This window comes from Camelus dromedarius, chromosome 5 (genome assembly GCF_036321535.1).
Source record: "Camelus dromedarius isolate mCamDro1 chromosome 5, mCamDro1.pat, whole genome shotgun sequence".
Taxonomy (NCBI): Eukaryota; Metazoa; Chordata; class Mammalia; order Artiodactyla; family Camelidae; genus Camelus; species Camelus dromedarius.
The window spans coordinates 65,570,346-65,591,558 of NC_087440.1; the positions used below are offsets into that span (position 1 = coordinate 65,570,346).

At 38.4% G+C, this 21,213-nt stretch overlaps 1 protein-coding gene across 2 annotated transcripts in view; it reads right to left on the bottom strand.

Moving 5' to 3' along the window:
* The window catches only part of DCAF5 (DDB1 and CUL4 associated factor 5), a 93,928-nt gene that overhangs the window by 51,174 nt on the left and 21,541 nt on the right, over nt 1–21,213 (bottom strand). For both annotated transcript variants that reach the window (XM_010976597.3, XM_010976598.3), the window contains exons 2-5: nt 17,631–17,774; nt 15,594–15,630; nt 14,568–14,707; nt 12,665–12,794 (exon numbers count right to left, since the gene is read on the bottom strand). In XM_010976597.3, coding sequence (XP_010974899.2) covers nt 12,665–12,794; nt 14,568–14,707; nt 15,594–15,630; nt 17,631–17,774 — 451 coding nt within the window. The remainder of the gene's footprint in view (nt 1–12,664; nt 12,795–14,567; nt 14,708–15,593; nt 15,631–17,630; nt 17,775–21,213) is intronic.

A 21,213-nucleotide genomic window follows, 5' to 3' on the forward strand; every position in this document is an offset into this window, starting at 1 on the left:
AATAGATACCCTTGAGGAAGCAACAAGTTCTTCATTAAATTTAATTGCCAAAATGTTTGTATGTAGATTGCATCATCTAACCCTTACATTAATCATTTCAAACTGAAGACCAAGGTCCCGAATGCTTATATGACTTGGCCCTGGCCAAACAATAAATAAGCAGCAGAAATAGGCCAAGCAAGTTTCTTTCTGCTTCTTGACTCAACAAGATTTCACAGAATACACTCTGGAGATGGATTATTCCACCCAGCAAAAAGAACAGCATCAGATGACAATGCATCAGGGCCAGAAGGATTCATCTAAGTCATTCACTTCATAACCTCCTCTGTAGTACAGTAACTCATTTATTTACTTATGCATTTATTGAATAAATACTTACTGAATACCTGACAACTATTCTAGACATTATGCTAGGCAGATTCAAGATGAAGTAAGATGAAAAAGATACCCTCGAGAACTTATGATGGACAAGAAAACGAACAGTTTCCTTCCATAATGCGAACAGTGTTGTAATAAGGGGAGCATGTGCTTTAACAGACATAGGAAGAATATCTACCCTCTACTAGGGAGACAGGAGTGGGAGTGGTCACAAAAGATTTCCTAGAAGAAAGATCTAAGCTGACGCTTAACAGAGAGAGTCAGAGTTGACTCAAAATTTTAACTGGCAAAAGAAATGAGGTAAACCTAGATATGTTAATGTATGTATAAATTCCCAACACATACTGATGAGTGAAATAGTCAAGTTGTAGAATAATTGTATAGTAGCCATCACTTGTGTGAAAAACATACATGCATATAAAGTCATCTATTTTCTATGGGTACATGTATAAGCGTATTAAAGAAAAGCAAAGGTTCTGAAGACATATAGTACAAACTCCTAACACTCATTTACTCCCAAGGGAGGGGGCAAGGGGCCAGGACTGGAAGAGGCAGTCAGACTTTAGCCTTACTGACAGTCTTAAAAGGAGGATGTTATTATCTATTACTTGCATTTAACTTTTTATTTTGAAGTAATTATAGATTCAGAGGAATTTGCGAAGAAATGTACAAGAAGGTCCTTTACACCCTTAACCCAGTCTCTCCCAATGTTACCACCTTGCATAACTATAGTAAGACACCAAAACCAGGAAATTTACATTGGTACAATCTCTAGAGCTTACTCAGATTTTGTCAGTTACCACATGCACTCATTAGTGTATGGGTGTGTATGTGTGTGTGCACACTCATGTCCATGAGCTTTATGCAACTGTATCAACTGCATAACTTCATATAACCACCACCATAATTAAGATACTCACCACAAGACTTCCTCATGCTACCCTTTTATAGTTACATCCACACCCTCTACCCCTAACCCTAACACCTGGCAACGACTAATCTTTTCTCCATCTCTATAATTATATTGTCTCATGAATGTTATATAAATGAAATCATGCAGTATTCATCCTTTTGAGATTGGCTTTTTCATGCAGCATAATTCCTTTAAGATTTATCCAAATTGTTGCATATATCAATATAGTTCACTTTTTTATTGCTGAGTAGTAGTCTGTTGTATAAATGTACCACAAGTTTTCTTTTTTTTTTTCTTTTAACTATTCACCAATTGAAAAACAAAAGGGCAGTTTCCAGCTTTTGGTGATTATGAATAAAGCTGCTATGAATATTCATATACAAGTTTTTGTATGAAAATAAGTTTTCCTTTCTCTTGGATAAATGCCCAAGAATGCAACTGCTGGGTCAGATAAGTTAATTTTTAATTTATAAAGGAACTACCAAAATATTTTCTAGAGTGGCTTTACTATTTTACATTCCTACCAGCAATGTATGAGTAATCCAGTTTCTCCACATCTTCATCAGCATTACTTGTATTTTAAAAAGCTAAACTAAGAAGTCAGTCAATATATTTTAAAACAAAAGGAAAGACAAAACCAGACATCTTAACTTCCTTATGAATGTAATAACACCATCTAGGAAATATTTTTGTAAGCAAAAAAAAAAAAAAGAAAAAGAAAAAAAGAAAAAAATCAAACCTGAATCTGTTCGAGTCCCTAGATCTAATACTAATTTATGAAAAAACTGGGGTAAGAGGGAGCATGCTAAATGATGGTGTAAGAATGCAATCAGTATTCACTGGGGATTGGTTCCAGGACCCCCACAAATACAAAAATCCGTAGATACAAAACCTGAGGGTACAGAGGGTTGATTGTATAATATAAGATGTGAGAAATTCCATAAAACAATCTAGTTTCTTTAACAAATAAATTATAAGAAAATAAGTGAGAGGTAGGAGTAATCATAGATTTAAAAAGACTTAGAAGCTATGTCAACTAATTGCTTTGTATGAACCTTATTTACTTTTAATTAAAAAAATTTTTTATTGAAGTATAGTTGGTTTACAATGTTGTATTAATTTCTGGTGTACAGCACAGTGATTTAGTTATATATACTTCTTTTCATATTCTTTTTCATTATAGGCTATTACAAGGTATTGAATATAGTTCCCTGTGTTACACAATCGGATCTTGCTGTTTATATGTTTTATATAGTAGTTAGTATCTGCAAATCTCAAACTCCCAATTTATCCCTCCACCTCCACCCCATTGCCTCTGGTAATGACAAGTTTGTTTTCTATGTTTGTGAATGTTTTCTATGTTTCTGTTTTGTAAATAAGCTCATTTGTCTCGTTTTTTTAGATTCCACATATAAGTGATATCATATGGTATTTTTCTTTCTTTTTCTGGCTTACTTCACTTAGTATGACAATCTCCAGGTCCATCCATGTTGCTGCAAATGGCATTATTTTATTCTTTTTTATGGCTGAATAGTATTCTTGTGTGTGTGTGTGTGTGTGTGTGTGTGTGTGTGTGTATCTCACATCTTCTTTATCCAATCACCTGTCAATGGACATTTAGGTTGCTTCCATGTCTTGGCTATTGTCAATTGTGCTGCTATAAACACTGAGGTGCATGTATCTTTTCAAATTACAGTTTCCTCCGGATATATGCCCAGGAGCGGGACTGTTAAATCATATGGTAAGTGCATCTGTAGTTTTTTAAGGAATCTCTGTACTGTTTTCCATAATGGCCGCACCAAACTACATTCCTACCAACAGTGTAGGAGAGTTCCCTTTTCTGTATGGACCTTATTTAAATCCTGATTCATAAAAACTAATTGTAACATTGATGAGGCAATTAAAGAAATTTAAACACTCATTAAATATGCAATGGTATTAAGGAATTACTGTTAATTTTTAGGTGTGATAGTAATATTATGGTTTTTTTTTTTAAAGAATTATCTTTTTATGGAAAGTAATTTGGCAGCTTCTTAAAGTTTTAACACAGGATTACCATATGATCCAGGAATTCTACTCTTAAATAGAAACCCGAAAAGAACCTAAAACAAGTACTCAAGCAAAAACTTATTCATGAGTCTTAACAGTAATCGTAATAGCCAAAAGGCAGAAACAATTTGAATGTCCCTTAATGGATGAATAGATCAACAAAATATGGTATATATCCACACATAGAAAATTAGTCAGCCATAAAAGGAATGAATTACTGATACATACTACAAGGTGGATGAATCTCAGAAACATTATGTTAAGTAAAAGAAGCCAGACAAAATGTTACATCATGTATGAAATATCCAGAATAGGTAAATACATAGACACAGAAAGCAGACAGGTGGTGGCCAAGAGCTAGCAGAGAAGTATTCTGGGAGTAATCGTTTAATGGGTAAGGGTTTTATTTGGAAATGATAAAAATGCTTTGGAATAGACAGAGATGGTAGCTGTATGACACTGTGAATGTACTAAATGCACTGAATTTTTCACTTTTAAATGGTTAATTTTATTTTATGAATTTTATCTCAATTTTTAAAAAAAGAATATCTTTCAGAGATACATATTAAGGTATTTACAGAGGAAATGATATAATGTTTTTTGAAAATGCATTCAAAATTGGGAAGGTCACAGATGAAGAATAAATGAAATAAGATTGCCCATGGGTTAATTATTGAAACTAGGTGCTAGGCATACTGAAGTTTATTTTACTATTAAATATATGTGTGTATATGTGAATTCTTTTTAACATAAAAATTTTTTAGAAGAATAAAGTCAAGATTTGATATTAAAATAAGAGTCTACTCGACTTAGGGATTTGACATCACCTCCTCCTGAATAACAAGAGTTGGAGAGTTTTAAAGGGAGGATATGAACTGGTACATGCTTCCAGAACTCCCATCCATTAACCAGACATTCCTGAATAGCTCTGGTCTGAACCTAAGTCTCTCGCTATAAAAAGGCACATTTGTACTTGGTGAAAACTAATGGACACAGGGAAGCTCTGGCCTAAAGCCTGAAGATCTTGGGTCAGAATGAACATAGCAGCAAATTCAACACAGACCTCTGAATAACTACAGCTTCCACCTTGCAGAATAAGCAAAGTTGCTAAATTACCTGGGGTAGGGGTACCTGTTTAAAAAAAAATAGCAGATTCACAATTCAATCACTGGGTCTGTGCTCCAGGAAGCAGCACGTTAACAAGCTGCCCAGGTGATTCTGCTGCCCTCTAAAGTTTGAGAATCACTGGGTTAGGATATTGGGACCCTGGTGTCTTCCAGTGGACAAAGCTGACTCTAGAGCTCCACCTTGTGGTGCAAAAGCTAGAAAGCAACTTGACCAGAATCCTTGGCTTCCATTCATCACTCTGACAGGTGTCCAAAGCCTGGCAAGAACCATAACAACCTCCTCTAAGGGTTTACTCCCTAAAGATGACATTTTGATCCATGTCATCATACTCAGGGAGTTAACAGGTTCAGAAAACATTATAGAAAGCTAGCTTTGTAAATACATACTATTTTGGAATGAGTGTAACACTGCATTCATTTGATATTTATTGAGTGTCTGTAACATTCTAAGCACTATGCTAGGCACTACAGGTTAAAGATGAATAAAACACGGTCCTGTCGTTTAAAAATCCACAGAAAAACATGAGATGTAATAGTACACGTTGAGACAAGTACTTTCTTTCTGAGAAGCAACTCCTGGGCACTGGAAGGAAATTAAGATTTTTTTTAATACTGGCCTACCTGGACATAAGGCTTACTCATATTAAAGACAATCAATGATGGCAAACGCAGTAACTGAGACATGCAACATGAATGCCACAGACCATTAGTTCTTCAGAGAGGGTCTGAATAGAGTGCACTCTTCCACTAGAAGTGAGAGAAAGCTTCACTCATTCAACACATACTCTGTGCCAAAACCGTGCTAGGTGCTGGGGACACAGTGAGTAAAGGAAGCTTGAAGATCTAACAAGGATGTTTTCCCTGATGGGGTACCATTAGATCCTGGACCTTGAAGGGTAACTAGGATTTGAATAGGAAAAGAAAAATTATGAAAAAAGGAGAAATTCTCAATGTGTGTTTGTATGCAGAAGAGGAGTTACAAAGGGAGAAGGGACACTGGCACCACAGAAGGGGTAGACTGCTTGCTTAATGAGTCTTTATTTCTCCCAGTAAACTAGGTCATACATTAATTCCAAAAAAAACCATTTCCTTGGAGTATCCCACATTATAGGTTCTGGAGATATGGCCATGAACAAAAATAATGAAAAGCCACTAACACTACTGGGTAGGGGAATGGCAAAAGTGAGGTTTAAGGTTATGTGCTATGTGTCAGAAGCAAGAGGTAGGTTAGGAAGCCAGTGCAGTCAACACCTTATGGAAAGAGTGCCATAGACCTGAAATAGGGCAGGGGCTTTAAGAACTGAAAACAGCGGCCAGGTACTAACACAGAGCAGGGCTGGTTATGGCAGAGGGGTGGAGAGACAGAAGAGTCAAATGGGATTCTGGGACTTTAGCCAGGACGGTTACAAGAGTGATGGTGACATTAATAAAAAAACAAACAACTTAAGAAAGGAATATAGTTTTAGCAGGGAAATAAGCTTTTATTACAGGCTTCAGTAGATGGAACACTTGCCTGAGTACTGTATATGTACATATAGATAGTAAAGACGGGTGAGTGGGAGGAGAGAGAGAGAAAGCAGTGGCCAACTAGAAGGCATGTCCCCTGACTAGAGCTATGCATTCTGACAACTGAACTCCAACCATTCCCAGCTTTTCTCTTGCAGTTTTCTATAATACCATCTGAACTGTTAGGTCCTCCTGACTCCTCTCCCTCTTTTTCCCCTTCCAGCTGCTCCAAAAATTGCTGGTGATATTGCTACTACTATTGGAATCATAGGGAAGAAAGTAAATACCCACTTGAAGACAACAGTGACCTTGGGTTCTTCTTCTTCCTTTTTTTTTTTTTTAATGTACTTTAACATATAATACATTACACTACTTCTAAAGCATACAGCTCAGTAAGTGCTTTTGCATAAATATACACTCATGAAACTATCACACAGGTAAAGACACAGAACACCTGAAGTTTCTCTCGTGCCTTCTTAAGTCAATACTCTACCAAGACCTAACCACTATTCTGACTTCTGTAACCTGCCTGTTCTTTAATAGCATACCAGTGAAATCACACAGTATTATGCTCTTTTGTATCTGGCCTCTTTCATTTAACATTATGGCTAGGAGATTCATCCACATCGGTGTGCGTTATCTACGGCTCATTCTTTTTTACATCTGCATAGTATTTTATAGTACGGCTACTCTGCAGTTAATCCACTCTCCTTTAATGGACATTTGAGTTGTTTCCAGCTTTGGGCTATCATGAATAAAGCAGCTGTCAATATTCTTGCACGTGTCTTTGGTGGAAACATGTACTCAGATATATCTAACAGTAAGACTGCTGAGTCATGGAGTCATGTTTAGCTTTAGTCAATACTGACAAATAGTTTTCCCAAATGGTTGTCCCAATTTACACTCACCTAAAATGTGTAAGTGTTTATTGCTCCATACCTTTGACAACACTTGGTACTATCAGCCTCTAATTTTAACCATTCAGGGTATACACTGATAAATCATTGTGGTTTTAATTTGCACTTCCCTCATGAGTGGTGAAGTTGAGTACCTTTCAAATACTTATTGGTTATTTGGATATCTGTTTTTGTGAAGTGCCTATTCAATATTTCTGCTCATTTTAAAAACTGAGTTTTGGGTCTTTTACTTACTGATTTATAGTTTGTTACATATTCTGAATGTGAATTGTTGTTTAATACATGTATTATGAATATTTTTTCCTAGACTATGGCTCGTCCTTTGACTCATCTTTCCACTTAATAGTGTCTTTGGTGAATAAAAGTTCTTAATTTGAATGAAATTCAATTCATCAATTTTTTGTCTTTCATGTATAGTGCTTTTGGGGTCCTGTTAAAGTTAAGAATCTTTGTTTACCCTCATGGCTGTGCATTCTGTGAGGTCTGGAGAGCACCAATCTTTAAAGTTTCAACAAAGGATGGGTGCCTCTTCCAGCCTTTGAAGTTGAACCCCTGGGCTCTATTTTCCACTAACAGTACAAGCAACCCTCAAATGCAATGTGGGCAGAGACTGTCCGGCTGCTCAGAAGGCAAGGAGTTAACTTAATTTGGTCTCTACAGAAGGATTGGCACAGGCTCAGAAAACAGACCATTAGTCCCCAAAGCCAGATGAGTTCCCAAGAGCAATTTCTTTCTAATAGTAGAATTACACTCATTGCCCATTTTCAGATGCGTCATCTACACAACACATAAAAGCACTGGCTTATAAGGCAAGTCTTTACAGGAATTCCTGGCTTGCCCTAGTTTTATTATTGAGTGGGAAAGAACCACTGTCTTTATTAGCCTTGTCAAAGCAAGACATTGTTACTTGTCACAGAACTAACAAAAACTGACAGAAACTAAAGACACGAGAAGGGAGAGAGGTGGTGAGCTAGCAGACAGCTAAAACAGGCAATGAAAACGGTGAGACAAGGAGAGTAATAGCAGGGGAAATTTCACTTTTTCTGAATGCTTTGGATGTTCAAGGATCTCAGTTCTGAAAATTGTTCAGAGACCACTGCAACTATCCAAGCAAGACATCATAACTTGGATGTTGGTAATGACAAAGGAGAGGATGGTTGTGAAAAGACATCAGCAGAAATAATGTAAATGAAATAAATGAAGCCCTGCCCAAACATGCAATGTACACTTGTATATGTTAAGTTTTCTCTTATCCAATCACTTATACTCAAGTTCCCCACCCTATGGAACACTCTTTATCAGTAAAATCCCCAAAGTCAACCTTCAAACTCCAATGACTACATGGCCAGGGAAGTAATATAAATGAGAGAAGTACACCTGGATCAAGACATCAAGGACTGGTGGAATCCTTAACACATCATAAAGGGTTAAAGAGGAACTCATGGCTCAGCTCGTATGACTGCTGCCACATGAGAACAGAGGTCCAATGATAGATCTTTTGATTTTTTTCAAGAGATGTTAGAAATTGTGATTTTTCTGTGTAATTTTCCAAACACTATTACATTATGTAGGCCAAAATATCTCTGTGGGTTGAATTTGGCCTATGGGCAACTAGTTCACAACCTCTGTTCCAAAACTTTACAAAAGAAAAATAAGTAGCATGTGCAGGTTTCCAGGGTTAGGAGAACAAGAAACTTGGAAAGTCAGCATGTAGACAGGGGCTGGGCCAGGAGACAGTGAAAAGGGAGGCAGGATGTCTAAAGGACTCAGCCTTCAGAGTTGGATAGGTCTGTATTAGAAAAATTTGAGAGAAATTCTGACAAAGTTTTATTGCAAGGAGGCCTAGATGAAAGAACACTAGAATATACAGGGCCCCTAACTGATTTAAAAGCAGGGGAAGATATTATACATACACACGTGTATTATTTCATCTTTCTGTACCTTGATTTCTTTATTATTAAAGTAAGAATAATAGAATCTACTTCATAAAGTTGTCATAAGGATTAAATAAGGAATTCTTCTTATAGTTGTCATTATCCTTGGCAAATAACGCCTAATAAATGTAGGCTATTATTTACTATTATGAGACACTGAGAGGTGGAATAACATGCTCAAGATCACATGGCTACTAGGTGGACTGCCTGCCTTTGTGCCCAGAATGTACAGCTTCAGCTCCTACACTCTAAACCATCAAGCTCTTCTGCCTCCCTTTACCCTCACTGGGCTAGTTTCTTAATCTGTACAATGAGGAAGTCAGATCAGTCCCTTCCAGAGCTGACATTTTACTCTGCCAGCCACTCTCTGATCAGCTTATTTCAGGGCTGTACAGTGGGACAAATATGTCCCTGTTCACACTCCTACGGGATAACTAGCTAAGGTAGAGAGGCACATCTTAGGCTGGGGTAGGGCAGAGAAACCGTTCCAGCAATGGAATCATCCAGAAGGTAGGTTAGGAAGGACAAGGTATTCAGTGTGAGGCCCTGATTGTTCCACAGGGATTATTTTTATCTCTAGAAGGCCAGTGGGCCTCTCAAGTAGGTCCAGAATTCACACGTGTGCCCAACCTATTACAAGCTGAAGTCACTTATAAGCCTGCTAAGGAACCACAATAGGCTCTAAATCCAGAATCTTTAGAACACCAAGCGACTCATTTTCTTGGGGTTCAAGGGTCTCTATGAGAACCTGGTAAAAGCTCTCCCAGTCCCCAAAAGAAAATGCCACATGTGCTCAGATATGCAAGCACACATGATTTTACCTGCAGTCATAAGGGGTTCACAAACTCCCTAAAATCTTTCCCTAGACTTTAAGTATCCCTGAAATAGATCTATCCTATTCCAGGCTTGTCCTCCCAGGAGATTCAGAATTGTCCCTAGATCTGGGTTGGGGTTTCTAGGCAGCTGTGTTCGGGAGACAAATCATCTATTGCAACTCAGCATAATTAACCCCACATGGAAAAGATAAAGGGCCAACTCTTCCTCCCCACACCTTGTACTGAGAGAATTCAAACAGAGATCTGCAGTTTAATGTCCGAACACCAGTGGATGTGAAGAACAGTACCCCAAGAATATTTCATGTTCCTTTTCTGCCTCATATCCATAAAACCACACAGAACCTTAGAAAAGTTGAAAGAAATAGGTAAAAACATCCTAGGTCTCTGCAGTACTGCACTCCTCCTTTTATTCCAAGACAGGAAATCAGTCAAGATTGCCAATTAGTTTTATTAGTTGACTTTTCTCCCATGTGGGCTTTGAAAACTATAGATTACCAAAGGAACCACATAATCTCACCCATAAATGACAGGGTAATCAAAACAAGAAGATAATATTTTCCCCCCATAAGACTTGCAAAAGTTTAAGTGTTGATGAGAGTCTGGAGATACACGTAGTCTCATGCAGTTGGTAAATAGGATTAAATCAGTGCAGCCTTTAGTGGTGGTGGGAAAATCTGGCAATTTTAATTGTAAAACATACACCCTTTGGTGCAGCAATTCCCAAGATACTTCTGCAAAGGGAGGCCAAGACAGATGTGCAACCATATTCATGCAGCACAGTTTATAATAGCCCAAACTGGAAACAAGAAGTCTGGCTGTTGGATACATCATAAGAATGGAATACCACGTAGTCATTAACAGAATGTGCTAGAACTGTAAGTGCTGATATGAATAAAAAGCTCCAAGACATAGTGTTAATTGAAAAAAGAAGCTGAGAACAGTGGTAAGCATTACATGGTTCCTTTACTCTAAATTTTTTAAAGGATACGTATTCTTTACACTAATTATACACATTAAATCATGTCTGGACAGATACTTAAACTGTGTGCTGTAGTTACCTTCGGAAAGAAGAGATTAGGAAAGAGAAGAACCATATTGATGTACAAACATTTAAAATAACATACAAGGAACAGAGATAATTCTCAACATGAGATTTTCCTTCTTCCTTTTTTTCATTACACGTCTCTGGACAAGAGACCCTAAGTCTAATAAGTGTTACTATAAAAATAAAGCAATAATCTCACTTAGAATTTTTTGAAAAGAAAAGAATTCAAGCAGAAAGAAGAGAGCCCAAATATAACGCAGAGCAGGAAGCTAGTAGAAGAAAATCGGGATGAGCATTAACATTCAGCCCCTTTCTTCTCTCAAGACACTGCTGACATCATGAACTACTCAAGCTTTCCACTGAGGATGAACAGCTCAGGGCCCCACTCCCATTCCAGTTGCCAGCTGTTCACTACAATTATCAGTACGGGAGATAGCAGGTTGGGAAAAGGCTGGCCTTAGTCCAAAATCCTGCCCTTTGTGATATGGATGAGGCAGAACAGTTGTTCCTAAAAAGTCCCAAGTAGCAGAGAATGCCATAGCTGAACACAGGAGACTGTCTTTTGGGCAGAGGACAAGCCTCCTAAGTACACAGTGCAAAGAGCACAACAGAGGTCCTGCCACTACACGCATTTCAGCTGCATAGAAAAGGAAGAACCAAGTGCATATGCAACAGAGAGCAGAAATCTCTGCTGCCCTATGGAGCCTCAGGGAGCCCTGCTCAACACCAGGGACCCCCTTCTGTTCTATCCAGATCTGCCACAGTTCCAACCCCATCAGACTGCCCCATGGAGAGAATTAGCTAGAACTAAATATCACCAAGGAAGATAAAATCCTCTGTACTTAACTGCCCCTTTCATCTGAGGCCCCTGCAATAAACCATAACTTTTCCATGATACTCTTCTGCAACAGTGCTTTAGTGTGGGAAGCTAGGTCCACGTAGAACTTTCAGAGGAGCTAGCACTGCATGTAAAAGCAAGGTTTGCTTTATATACAGGTGCCATAAAAGGTTATCTCTCCCCCATAGGATTTAAGGAACATGAAAGAGGCTCCTACTTGCCCTCAGCCACATATTTCTCTTAAGGATGCCTAAAATTCTTCCATTAGTGATTCATACCATCAGTTCAGAATTGTCCTAAGTGTACTCTTAATAATGCAAACAGAAGGGGAACACATTAGGTCCCTGACACTGTAGTCCAGTAACTGTAGTCCTCTTAACCTTTATTGTTACAGTCACTCTTCCTTTTGAGAAACATAAAAAATAAACAAACTCCCTTCTCAGAAAATGCTCTTAGATGAATACATGGTATAATTTCCATGCAATTTGGAGGGCTCACAGTTCTCATGAAGCCCATACCCTCTTCAGCCTGGGGTTAAGAATCCCCAGTTCAGTGGAAATGAGTTTAACAAATCACCATCACTCCCCTGACAAGACCTCCCGTGACTGTGGGGAAGCCTGGACCTACAGGTAGAAGGCAGCACTGAAGGGAGGCTTTCAGTATTGCAAAGTTTGCCTAGAGTGGACCCTGTCTAGAGTGCAGATTATAATTTATGACTCCTCCTCAGCAAGGAGTGTGCTATCTCAACACTGTCTGCCCTTTGGGAACAGGGCTCCCCTGGCTTCAGAGACACCAGGACATGTTAAGAGATGTCCAACTGAGATCAACTGCCAAACAGGTTCGCACAACCCTTGCTGGCTGATAACATTACCTGAGAGTTGAGGCAGGGAAAAGTTTTTTTTTTTTTTTTTTTTTGTCTATAATGCTTAATTTTTTTTTTAACATTTTTTAATTGAGTTATAGTCATTTTACAATGTTGTGTCAAATTCCAGTGTAGAGCACAATTTTTCAGTTATACATACATATATTCATTGTCACATTTATTTTGCTGTGAGTTACCCTAAGATCTTGTATATAAGGCAGGGAAAAGTTTTAACATCTTCTGAATAAAGGGGACTCACCTCTGAGGTTTTCGAATATCCCAGAGTCCCACTCCTTCCTTTGAATTGGCTGTGGCCAATAACCTGGGTTCCACAGGGTTAAACATGACACTGTGAAAGGCTGATGGATAGTTGGCCAAGCAGAAGGGCTCTGTGAAGAGAGAAATTCTGATCAGTCCTCTACAGGCACCTCTGGACCAGTGGCAGGCAGACAAGCAAGGAATGTGAATGCGAGGAGGAGCACACTCTTTAACAACCATCCCAGTGGGCTGGAATCCAACAGAGTACATCACCCCAGGAGCTGTGCTTACTCACAAAGTCCCCACAAGTCCTGGTACACACTTTCTGCACACAGAAAGTCTGAAAACAGCAACTTAAACATACATACACAAATTTTAAACTATAATACTCAGAAATACACACAGAATCTATTCAGATCCTGTGACAAAACAGAAATGGTCACTGTAAATGGTAAATTAAGGTTTTTTTTTCTTTTTTTTGCAGTAAGTAAAACTGAATTCCTCATGAGCTGAAAAAAATTCACAACCTATTACTGGTAAAATCATAATACCTTAATTCAAATATATTAGCTTCAGAAATTAAGTTTTAAAACTATACAAAGATTTAATGAAGACAAAACAAAACAACAGTGCAGTTTTTCCTTCTGGTCATATTGCTCCTTAAATTGAAAAGAAAAGGGCTTCAGTCTAGAATTTTAAGATTTCACTTGCAATGTTGAAATACCTAAAAAAAAAAAAAAAGGCATCGAACTTCCCTTGCATCCAGCCAGCTCCTTATCAACTTCACTTAGAACCCTGCAGCCTCTTACACGTGTTAGCTGGCTGCTAGGCGAAGCCATAGGCCTACAGAAGTTGTTTAGAAGCAGTAGACAGAAAGCACTCCCCAGTCTACGATTTCCGTATGTGACACTTCACAGGTCTCTGGGCACAGAGAGCACTCAATCATCTCTGCCAGCAGGCAGTTCAGACAGAGGAGAATTTCCCCTACCAAGCACACAGTGACTCGACCATCACCTCTGCTTTCAGCTACCTTGTCTGTCTGACCCTGAGAACAAGCTTCTCTTATAGCCTGAACCTCAATAATGAGCACAGCACACTATATTAAATGTTCAGAATACAGAATAATAAGACCCAGAGCCTGCCAGACAGACTAGGCAGGCAGAACAGTAACTCTGTGTACACAGGTGTGCACAAGAGTAGGGGTGGAGGCAGCACTAAGGGTCTGCTGGAGGAAAGAGCCTTTGAGGACAGAATGACAGAGAAACCTCTCTACCGAAAATGAGCAGAAGAGATGCATTTCCTGAAAACTCCAGAAACATTCAACATGACAAATTCTTCATTTTACATTTCAGAGACCCACAGAACTGATTTGGAAGAGGAACTCACTCAGACAATCCACTTTAAATAGAATGTATCTGCTATCATTTTAAGCTCCTGCACACAGTTAAGGTGAGGTTCTGTGGTTCTTTCAGCAAAATAACAAGCCTGAAACTAGGATGCAAGAAAGAGCACAACACCCCCATTCTCTGTAAAAAGCCAGGAATATGTACATGCCAGCACCATGCACAGAGCTGACCCCTGGTGACTACCCTCTACAATTGAGGCACTACATGTCCTGTTCCTTGGGACTACTAAACACCAAGATACTGCGGTGTTTACTACAGGTGCAAAGGTCTGTGGAGATTCACAGGTGATTGGAGAAGGATTGGTAAAGGTGCCTCACTTCTGACTGCTTAGGGGTAGGATGGGGCCTCCACAGACACATATTTATGCCCCCACATGTGAGTTTCCTCTTCCTTTACAGCTCTTCCCTTCAGGCTTCCCAGGCCATAAATTGTATCTGCAATGAACCCAACTTCAAACTCTTCAACACAATCCAAAAGCTTTTTGCACAGTGACCCTACCTCCATGGGGAGACTCCCGGATGTCCCAGATGAGAACCCGGCCATCATCTGAGGAGCTGGCAAAAATGTTGTCATTCACTGGGCTCACCGACAAGCCATACACTGCATCTTCATGAGCAAACACATCCAAGGTCTCACTGCTGAGAGACAGAGAGCAGAGAGAGGCACACAGGCACACACATACACATCACCATGGAGCAGAGTCCCAGCCCTCTAGTTCCTAGAATGGAGTTCTCTTTCATTTCCTCCAGCAGAAAGTCAACCTAGCTAAACCCAAAGGATTATATATTTACTAAAAAAAGTAGGTACTCAACTTCCAGGTTTAAAGAAAAAATATTGTTGAACAGACTTCATAGATTTCATGACAAGTTTGCTTTGCAATAAATAAGCATGAAAGTGACTCAACAGACGAGCTTCATGTTTTCACTTCCTGCAGAATTCATCTGCTTGTGTACAGGCCTGGAGGTGGCGCTAGACTTCTAAGAGCAAGGGAATGCTTTAGAGCAGCCCCGATGCCAGCAGGGGCAGAAGAGGGATTTCCTGGCAATCTGGCATGGTGAAGAAAAGCATGGCTCCAAGGCCAGGCTACCTAAATTCAGGTCCTAACACCACTTGACCTTAAGTTACCTAACAGCTCTACTCCTCGGTTTTCTAATTGAGGTCATAATAGTATCACCTGATAAAATTACTGTGAGGGTTAAATAAATTAATACATACAAAGCACTTAGAGTGGTACCAGGCACATAAAATATTAGCTATCATTATTATTAAGGACTATGTTTACTTCCCTTCCAACCTCTCCCTTTAAATTTTCACCTGAAAACTATAATTTTATAGCAGCTTTCCAAATTTTTTTTTAAATCAAAATTTTATTCCGAAACTATTACGGAAATCTTTTTCAGCAAAGGACAGCTGGTTTCAGGTTATTTTCGTCAAAAAACAAAAACTACTTTGGTCTAAAGAGATATTTGCCTCTCTTCATATGAAAAACAGAGTTAATTACCTTTATACCAACAATCTATTTACCTTTCAACATCGTGGAGGATAACTTGCTCATCATTTCCTGTAAAGGAAAAAGCAGACGTTTGATAATTCCTGTAATTCATTAACTGTGAAACCTGGAGTAACATCTGTAACTTTTCTATGCCTCAGTAAAAACAGAATAATAACTGTATCTATATAGGTATTGTGAAGATAAGAGTGCATTTGTAAAAGCATTCAGAATAGGACTAAGCCCCAACAAATGTTTGCTACTATTCACATCCTCATCATTTTTTATGGCATTAAAATTTAATGACTGTGTGATTCTAAATGATGGGAAAGTGTTTATCCACAAGTTTTTTTCTCTTGCATTTCTCTTTATTCTGTCAAGGAATCTAAAAATACTACATTCATGATATGTGTAGTCCTGCCTTCAAATGGTTAATATAGTCAAAAAAAAAAAAAACTCAAAAATGAAGACAGTAAAAAAATTTCCCCTTGTATGCTGAAAGCATAAGCAGTAGAGATGTGGCCCAGGTCATCCTAAAGCCCTGGCTGTAACTCTGCTACAGGTTCATACCAAGTAAATCAAACCCATACTAATGCCTTCCAGGTAACAGGCACAGTGTCAGGTGCTGGGGACAAGATTCAGCCCAGCCCTTGAGGACTTCTCAGTCCGCCTGTATATACAACTAATCATGACAAGAGGGGTTATCTTGTTGCAGTGATATGCTCTACAATGAGGACACAGATACAGGAGCAACTGTGTCCTTTATGAGCAGGATGAAAGTACGTAACACAGGTGAGAATATTTTTAAGGGGAAGGAGACACATAAAGAAACTAAATAACCCAAAACTCTTACCGATGGAAGACGTAGGGGAAGTGGTGGGTACTGGACAATTAATCATGGCCCAGAGAGGAACAGCATGTGCAAAAGGCACAGGGCACTTAAGATGTAAAGTGATTTAGTAACTAGAGTACAAGATGTGGGGGAGGAAGATGAGGCCAGACAGGTAGATTGGATTTAGACTTTATCCCATGCACACTGTAGGGTCAAAGGTTCACATGGTTGAAACTTTCTTTAAGAGAAAACCTGTATAAGCAATGAATAAGGAGAGTTACATACTGGTAGCAGAAATCACAGGACACTGCAATAGTCCAGGCCAAAGCTAAGGATCTGAATCAGGGCAGTAGGTATAGAAAGAAAACAGAAACTAAAGGATGAGTATGATGCTCTCAAAATAGATCTGACAGTCTAGTTGGTGACTAATAAGATGCGTAAATGAAAGAAAGGCAGGTTTGAGGATGACTTTGAGATTTCTATTAGGCTGAACCATACGAAATTGTCATTTTTGTAAGCTGAAAATGCTTCAATGTCAGCAGTTTCTTAAAAGTTAAACCTAACAGCTTAAATAATTAAGTGAATGGTGATAATAATTGGGAAAGGGAATCCAGGGAACAAGAAGAAGTATTTGTGCAGGGGAGGACTAATAATTTTAGTTTTAGATCTGCTGCATTTAAATTACTTTTGGAACACAAAGGTAGATATTCAGTGAGGAAATCTGCAGCTCAGAAGAGAGGGCAGGGCTAGAAATGCAGTGGTCAGAAAGGAGTGCGACTGACAGATGCCATCAAGAAGCTGGCTTGAGCACAAGCCATTACAGTTGCACCCTAACACAATGTTTTTTCAAACAGGAGCCATCCATGGTCATAACATCAATCTGAGTCACAATTTTTTAAATCTTTAAAAACAAAATAGAACAGAATAGAAAAAAAACTAGAGTGTACCTCAAATAGTAAGGTTAAGTACAGTTTCTAAAACCTTTCTGTGTACCAGACTGCAATGTGAAAGTTTCTACTGAAAAAGAAACAAGAGCAAAGGAGAGGAAGGAAAGTAGAAGGACAGACAGACATTAGTCTATAAATGTGTCTAAACTGCTGTAATGCAGAGAAGACAAGCTATGGGAAACCACAACTCAATGAGACAAAGGAAAGAAAATTACGGAGTTATTTTAGCACTCCTTTATCTGAAATTCCAGCCACAGTGAATTTCCCAAGGTGGAAATCTCCCTTCTTCTCACCTCCAGAGAATACTTTGGTGTTCCCACTGTTGAAAGCCAGGCAAAAAATATTGGAATGATGCTCTCCTTTCAGCTGTATGGGCTTGACTCTGGAGTGGATGGCTTGTTCCATGTGCCATAGTAGAACCCGGCGATCATCTCCTCCTTGAGAGGGGAGTAAGAATCTAGGGTTAAAACAGTTAACATTTCAAGGCTGACATTTGGTTTTGCCAGCCTTGAATCCCATCATTTTCAAAACTGCACCTCGACAACTCCATGTGATTCTGATGGGGCACACAAACCCAGGACTCTACCCTCTGAACCATCAGTAAACACATGGCCTCTAAACCACTCACTTTTCCCCAGAAATTACATCTTACAACACACAGAAAAGGAAGGGGATAAAAACACTAACATTAAAACCTTCAAAGCCACCCTGAATTTCCAGAGACCCAGTTGCTTAAATATTTCTTTATTTGCTACCTGAAATCTTTCTACTAATGTCCCCCTACTTTTTTTTTTTTTTGTCTAACAGAATCTGAGTTGGTTTCTAGTGCTTGCAACCAAAGAACTCTAAAGAAACATGCTAGTATTTCTATCATAATAGCTTTCAAAGCACTCTCCTTGATGTGATCTCACTGACTATGGGGCACTATACAAATGAGGAACCTGTATGACTGTCACAACAGCAGTATCAAGACAGAATCCACCTTTCATGAAGCTCAGTCCAGCTCTTTCCTCTGCGTAACTCTCAACTGTCCAAGTTAAATGAGCAATATTATACTGCATGAGCCAGGTCCTATACATGTTCTATATATTCTTTGTATTTGCACATGCATTAAACACATCTGGAAGAATGAACAATGGACTGTAAACAGTAGTTACTACTTCCAGGAAATGGGATTAAAAGAGAGGTACAGGACAGATTAGACGGTTCTTGCCTTTATAGATTTGACACTGCTTGACTCTTTATAACAAGACTATATTATACTACTAACAAAAATTTAACTTACAATAGGCTCAAACATGGGCAGCAAACCGTAGTAAGTTGTATACCTCTGCCTCCACTCCTCTATTAAATACATTAAATAGCCACAAATTATAGCACATCCATACAAGGGCATACCATGTAACCATCAAATTAGTGAATCTGTAAGAACTAACTCAGAAAGATGTCCAAAGGTCTTTGTTAAGGGAAAAATGAGGTGTAAAACAGAATGCATACCAACATCCATTTGTGTAAAACAAATTTTTAAAAAGCTCCACGATAGCAGGAACTTTGTCACTTTTGTTCACTGCAGAATTTCCAGCACCTAAATGAATACCCCAGAGTAGACACTGAATGAATATATTTATGCTTGTATTTGCATATCTAGATGGCTATAAAAGAAATTATTTTTAATGGACACATCACCTCTAGGCTAGGATTGTTTGGAGAATTTTTATTGTGGTGAAATATATATAATATAAAACTTACCATTTTAACCACTTACAGGTGCACAGATCAGTGGCATCTGCAGTGTTTGTGCAACCATCACCATTATCTATTTCCAGAAATTTTACATCATCCCCAAATGAAACTCTGTACCCAATAAACAATAACTTCCTCCAGTCCTCAGTAATTATCATTCTAGTTTCTGCCTCTATGAATTTGATTACTCTAGGTAGGTATCCTCATATAAGTGGAATTATACAGTATTTGTCCTTTTGTGTCTGGTTTCTTCACTTAGCGTAATGTCCTCAAGGTTCATCCATATTGTAGCATGTATCAGAATTTCATTCCTTTTCAAGGCTGAATAATATTTCACTATGCACACATCAAATTTTTTTATTCATTCATCCATCTATGGACATTTAGGTTATTTCCACCTCTTGGCTATTGTGAATAATGTTTCTAAGAGCACAGATGTACAAATATCTGTTTTCAGTTCTTTGGGGTATATACTGTTAGAAAGCTTTTATGTTTTACCTTTTACTTTACCATCCGACATTTTGCTATAAACAAATTTCCTTTTACAGTAAAAAAAAAACTACAAAAACCAAAAAACAGTAGAAGATATAGTAGCCAAACCATACTTCTCTCTCTCCTAGAAAGAAGTTGTCTTTGCTCCTTGAGTCCCCTTGTTTCTTGAGATCCTTCTTCCTCTCATTATTGTTCAAAATCAAATTCTGCAGCTGTCCTCCTCCACAGTATTTCAGTGGCTACCACAGTGATCCCTTAAGTATGGCCCACCGTGTTCTGTATTTATGATTTGCCTATCTCAACTATGAGTTCTCTGGCTTGAATGGTTATTTAAATTCTGTATCTCTTATAAGTTTAAGGTCATAAAAATAAAGGTGGCTTTTTATTGTTTTATTTTAATGAAGAGTAACATAAAGGGGCTTTCCACCCTATTAATAGATTTAGACAGGGCACCAACACTTTAGTTCTCAATAGTCTCTACTCTTACTGTTTTTCTCCAACACTGAGGCCACAGGTCAGGGATCTAGCAATGCTTTTGCTACTGTGTATTTTATATTAGAGAAATATTTCTCTGTACCCATGACTCTATCAAAAGTGGAAAATTAAAAGATAAAGAGGCCCACATATTTTTTGTATTTACTCATATTTCTAATCTAATCTCCCTGAGCCTGAGGTTCATCAAATACAAAATGGGGATCATAATAGCTCTACTTCATGGGTTTTATAGATTGTAAAGCCAAGTCCAAGAGAGTTAAGTAACTTGCCAAGGTCACAACAGTAGTAAAGTGGTTGAGCTAAGATTCAAAAGCAAGCAGCTAAGACTCCATAGCCCCACTCTTAACCACTCCTCTAGACTGCCTGTCTTACAGAACAAAAAATGAACCATAACTGACAAAGCAAACTCAGTTGATGGACCACTGAAGGGATTCTCTGCCTTGGTAGCATAATCCAAAAACAAGTAGGTAAGAATAAAATAAAGGACCACAGGAATAAAAACAAACCAACTTAACTAAGAGTAAATGGAGGGAGCACGGGCAGGGACCAGGAAAGGACTGCCTGAAATTATAAATATTCTAGCAACGCACAAAACTGATAATGGCTTATTATGAAGAGTATACAAAGAATCCCTATAAATCAGTTTTGAAAACTACTAGGAAAAGAAGCAAATATGAGAACTCACAGAAGTGGAAAACTAAATAGTCAACAGGTATTATAGAGGATCTCAACCTCTGCAGTAATCAATGAAATGTAATTTATAATCTAGATACTTTCTTACAAAATGGCACAAGAAAATGTACTAGAATGTTCACTGCCTCATTTCTTGTTTGTTTTTTAAATTTTTTGGTGGGGGGGAGGAGATAATTAAGTTTTTGTTTATTTTTTTAGTGGAGGTGCTGGTGATTGAACCCAGGACCTTGTGCATGCTAGGCAGGCACTCTACCACTGGGCTATACCCTCCCCCTCCGCCTCATTGTTCATAATAACAAAAAAAAGTAAGTAACGTAAATATCCATCAATATATAAACTGATAAAATTCAATGGAATATAAATACAAATGAAATCTAAACCTAGAGGAACACCATACAGCATTTAATATGGGTTAGCAGTGGGGAAGATATAGCTCAAGCACTAGAGCATGCA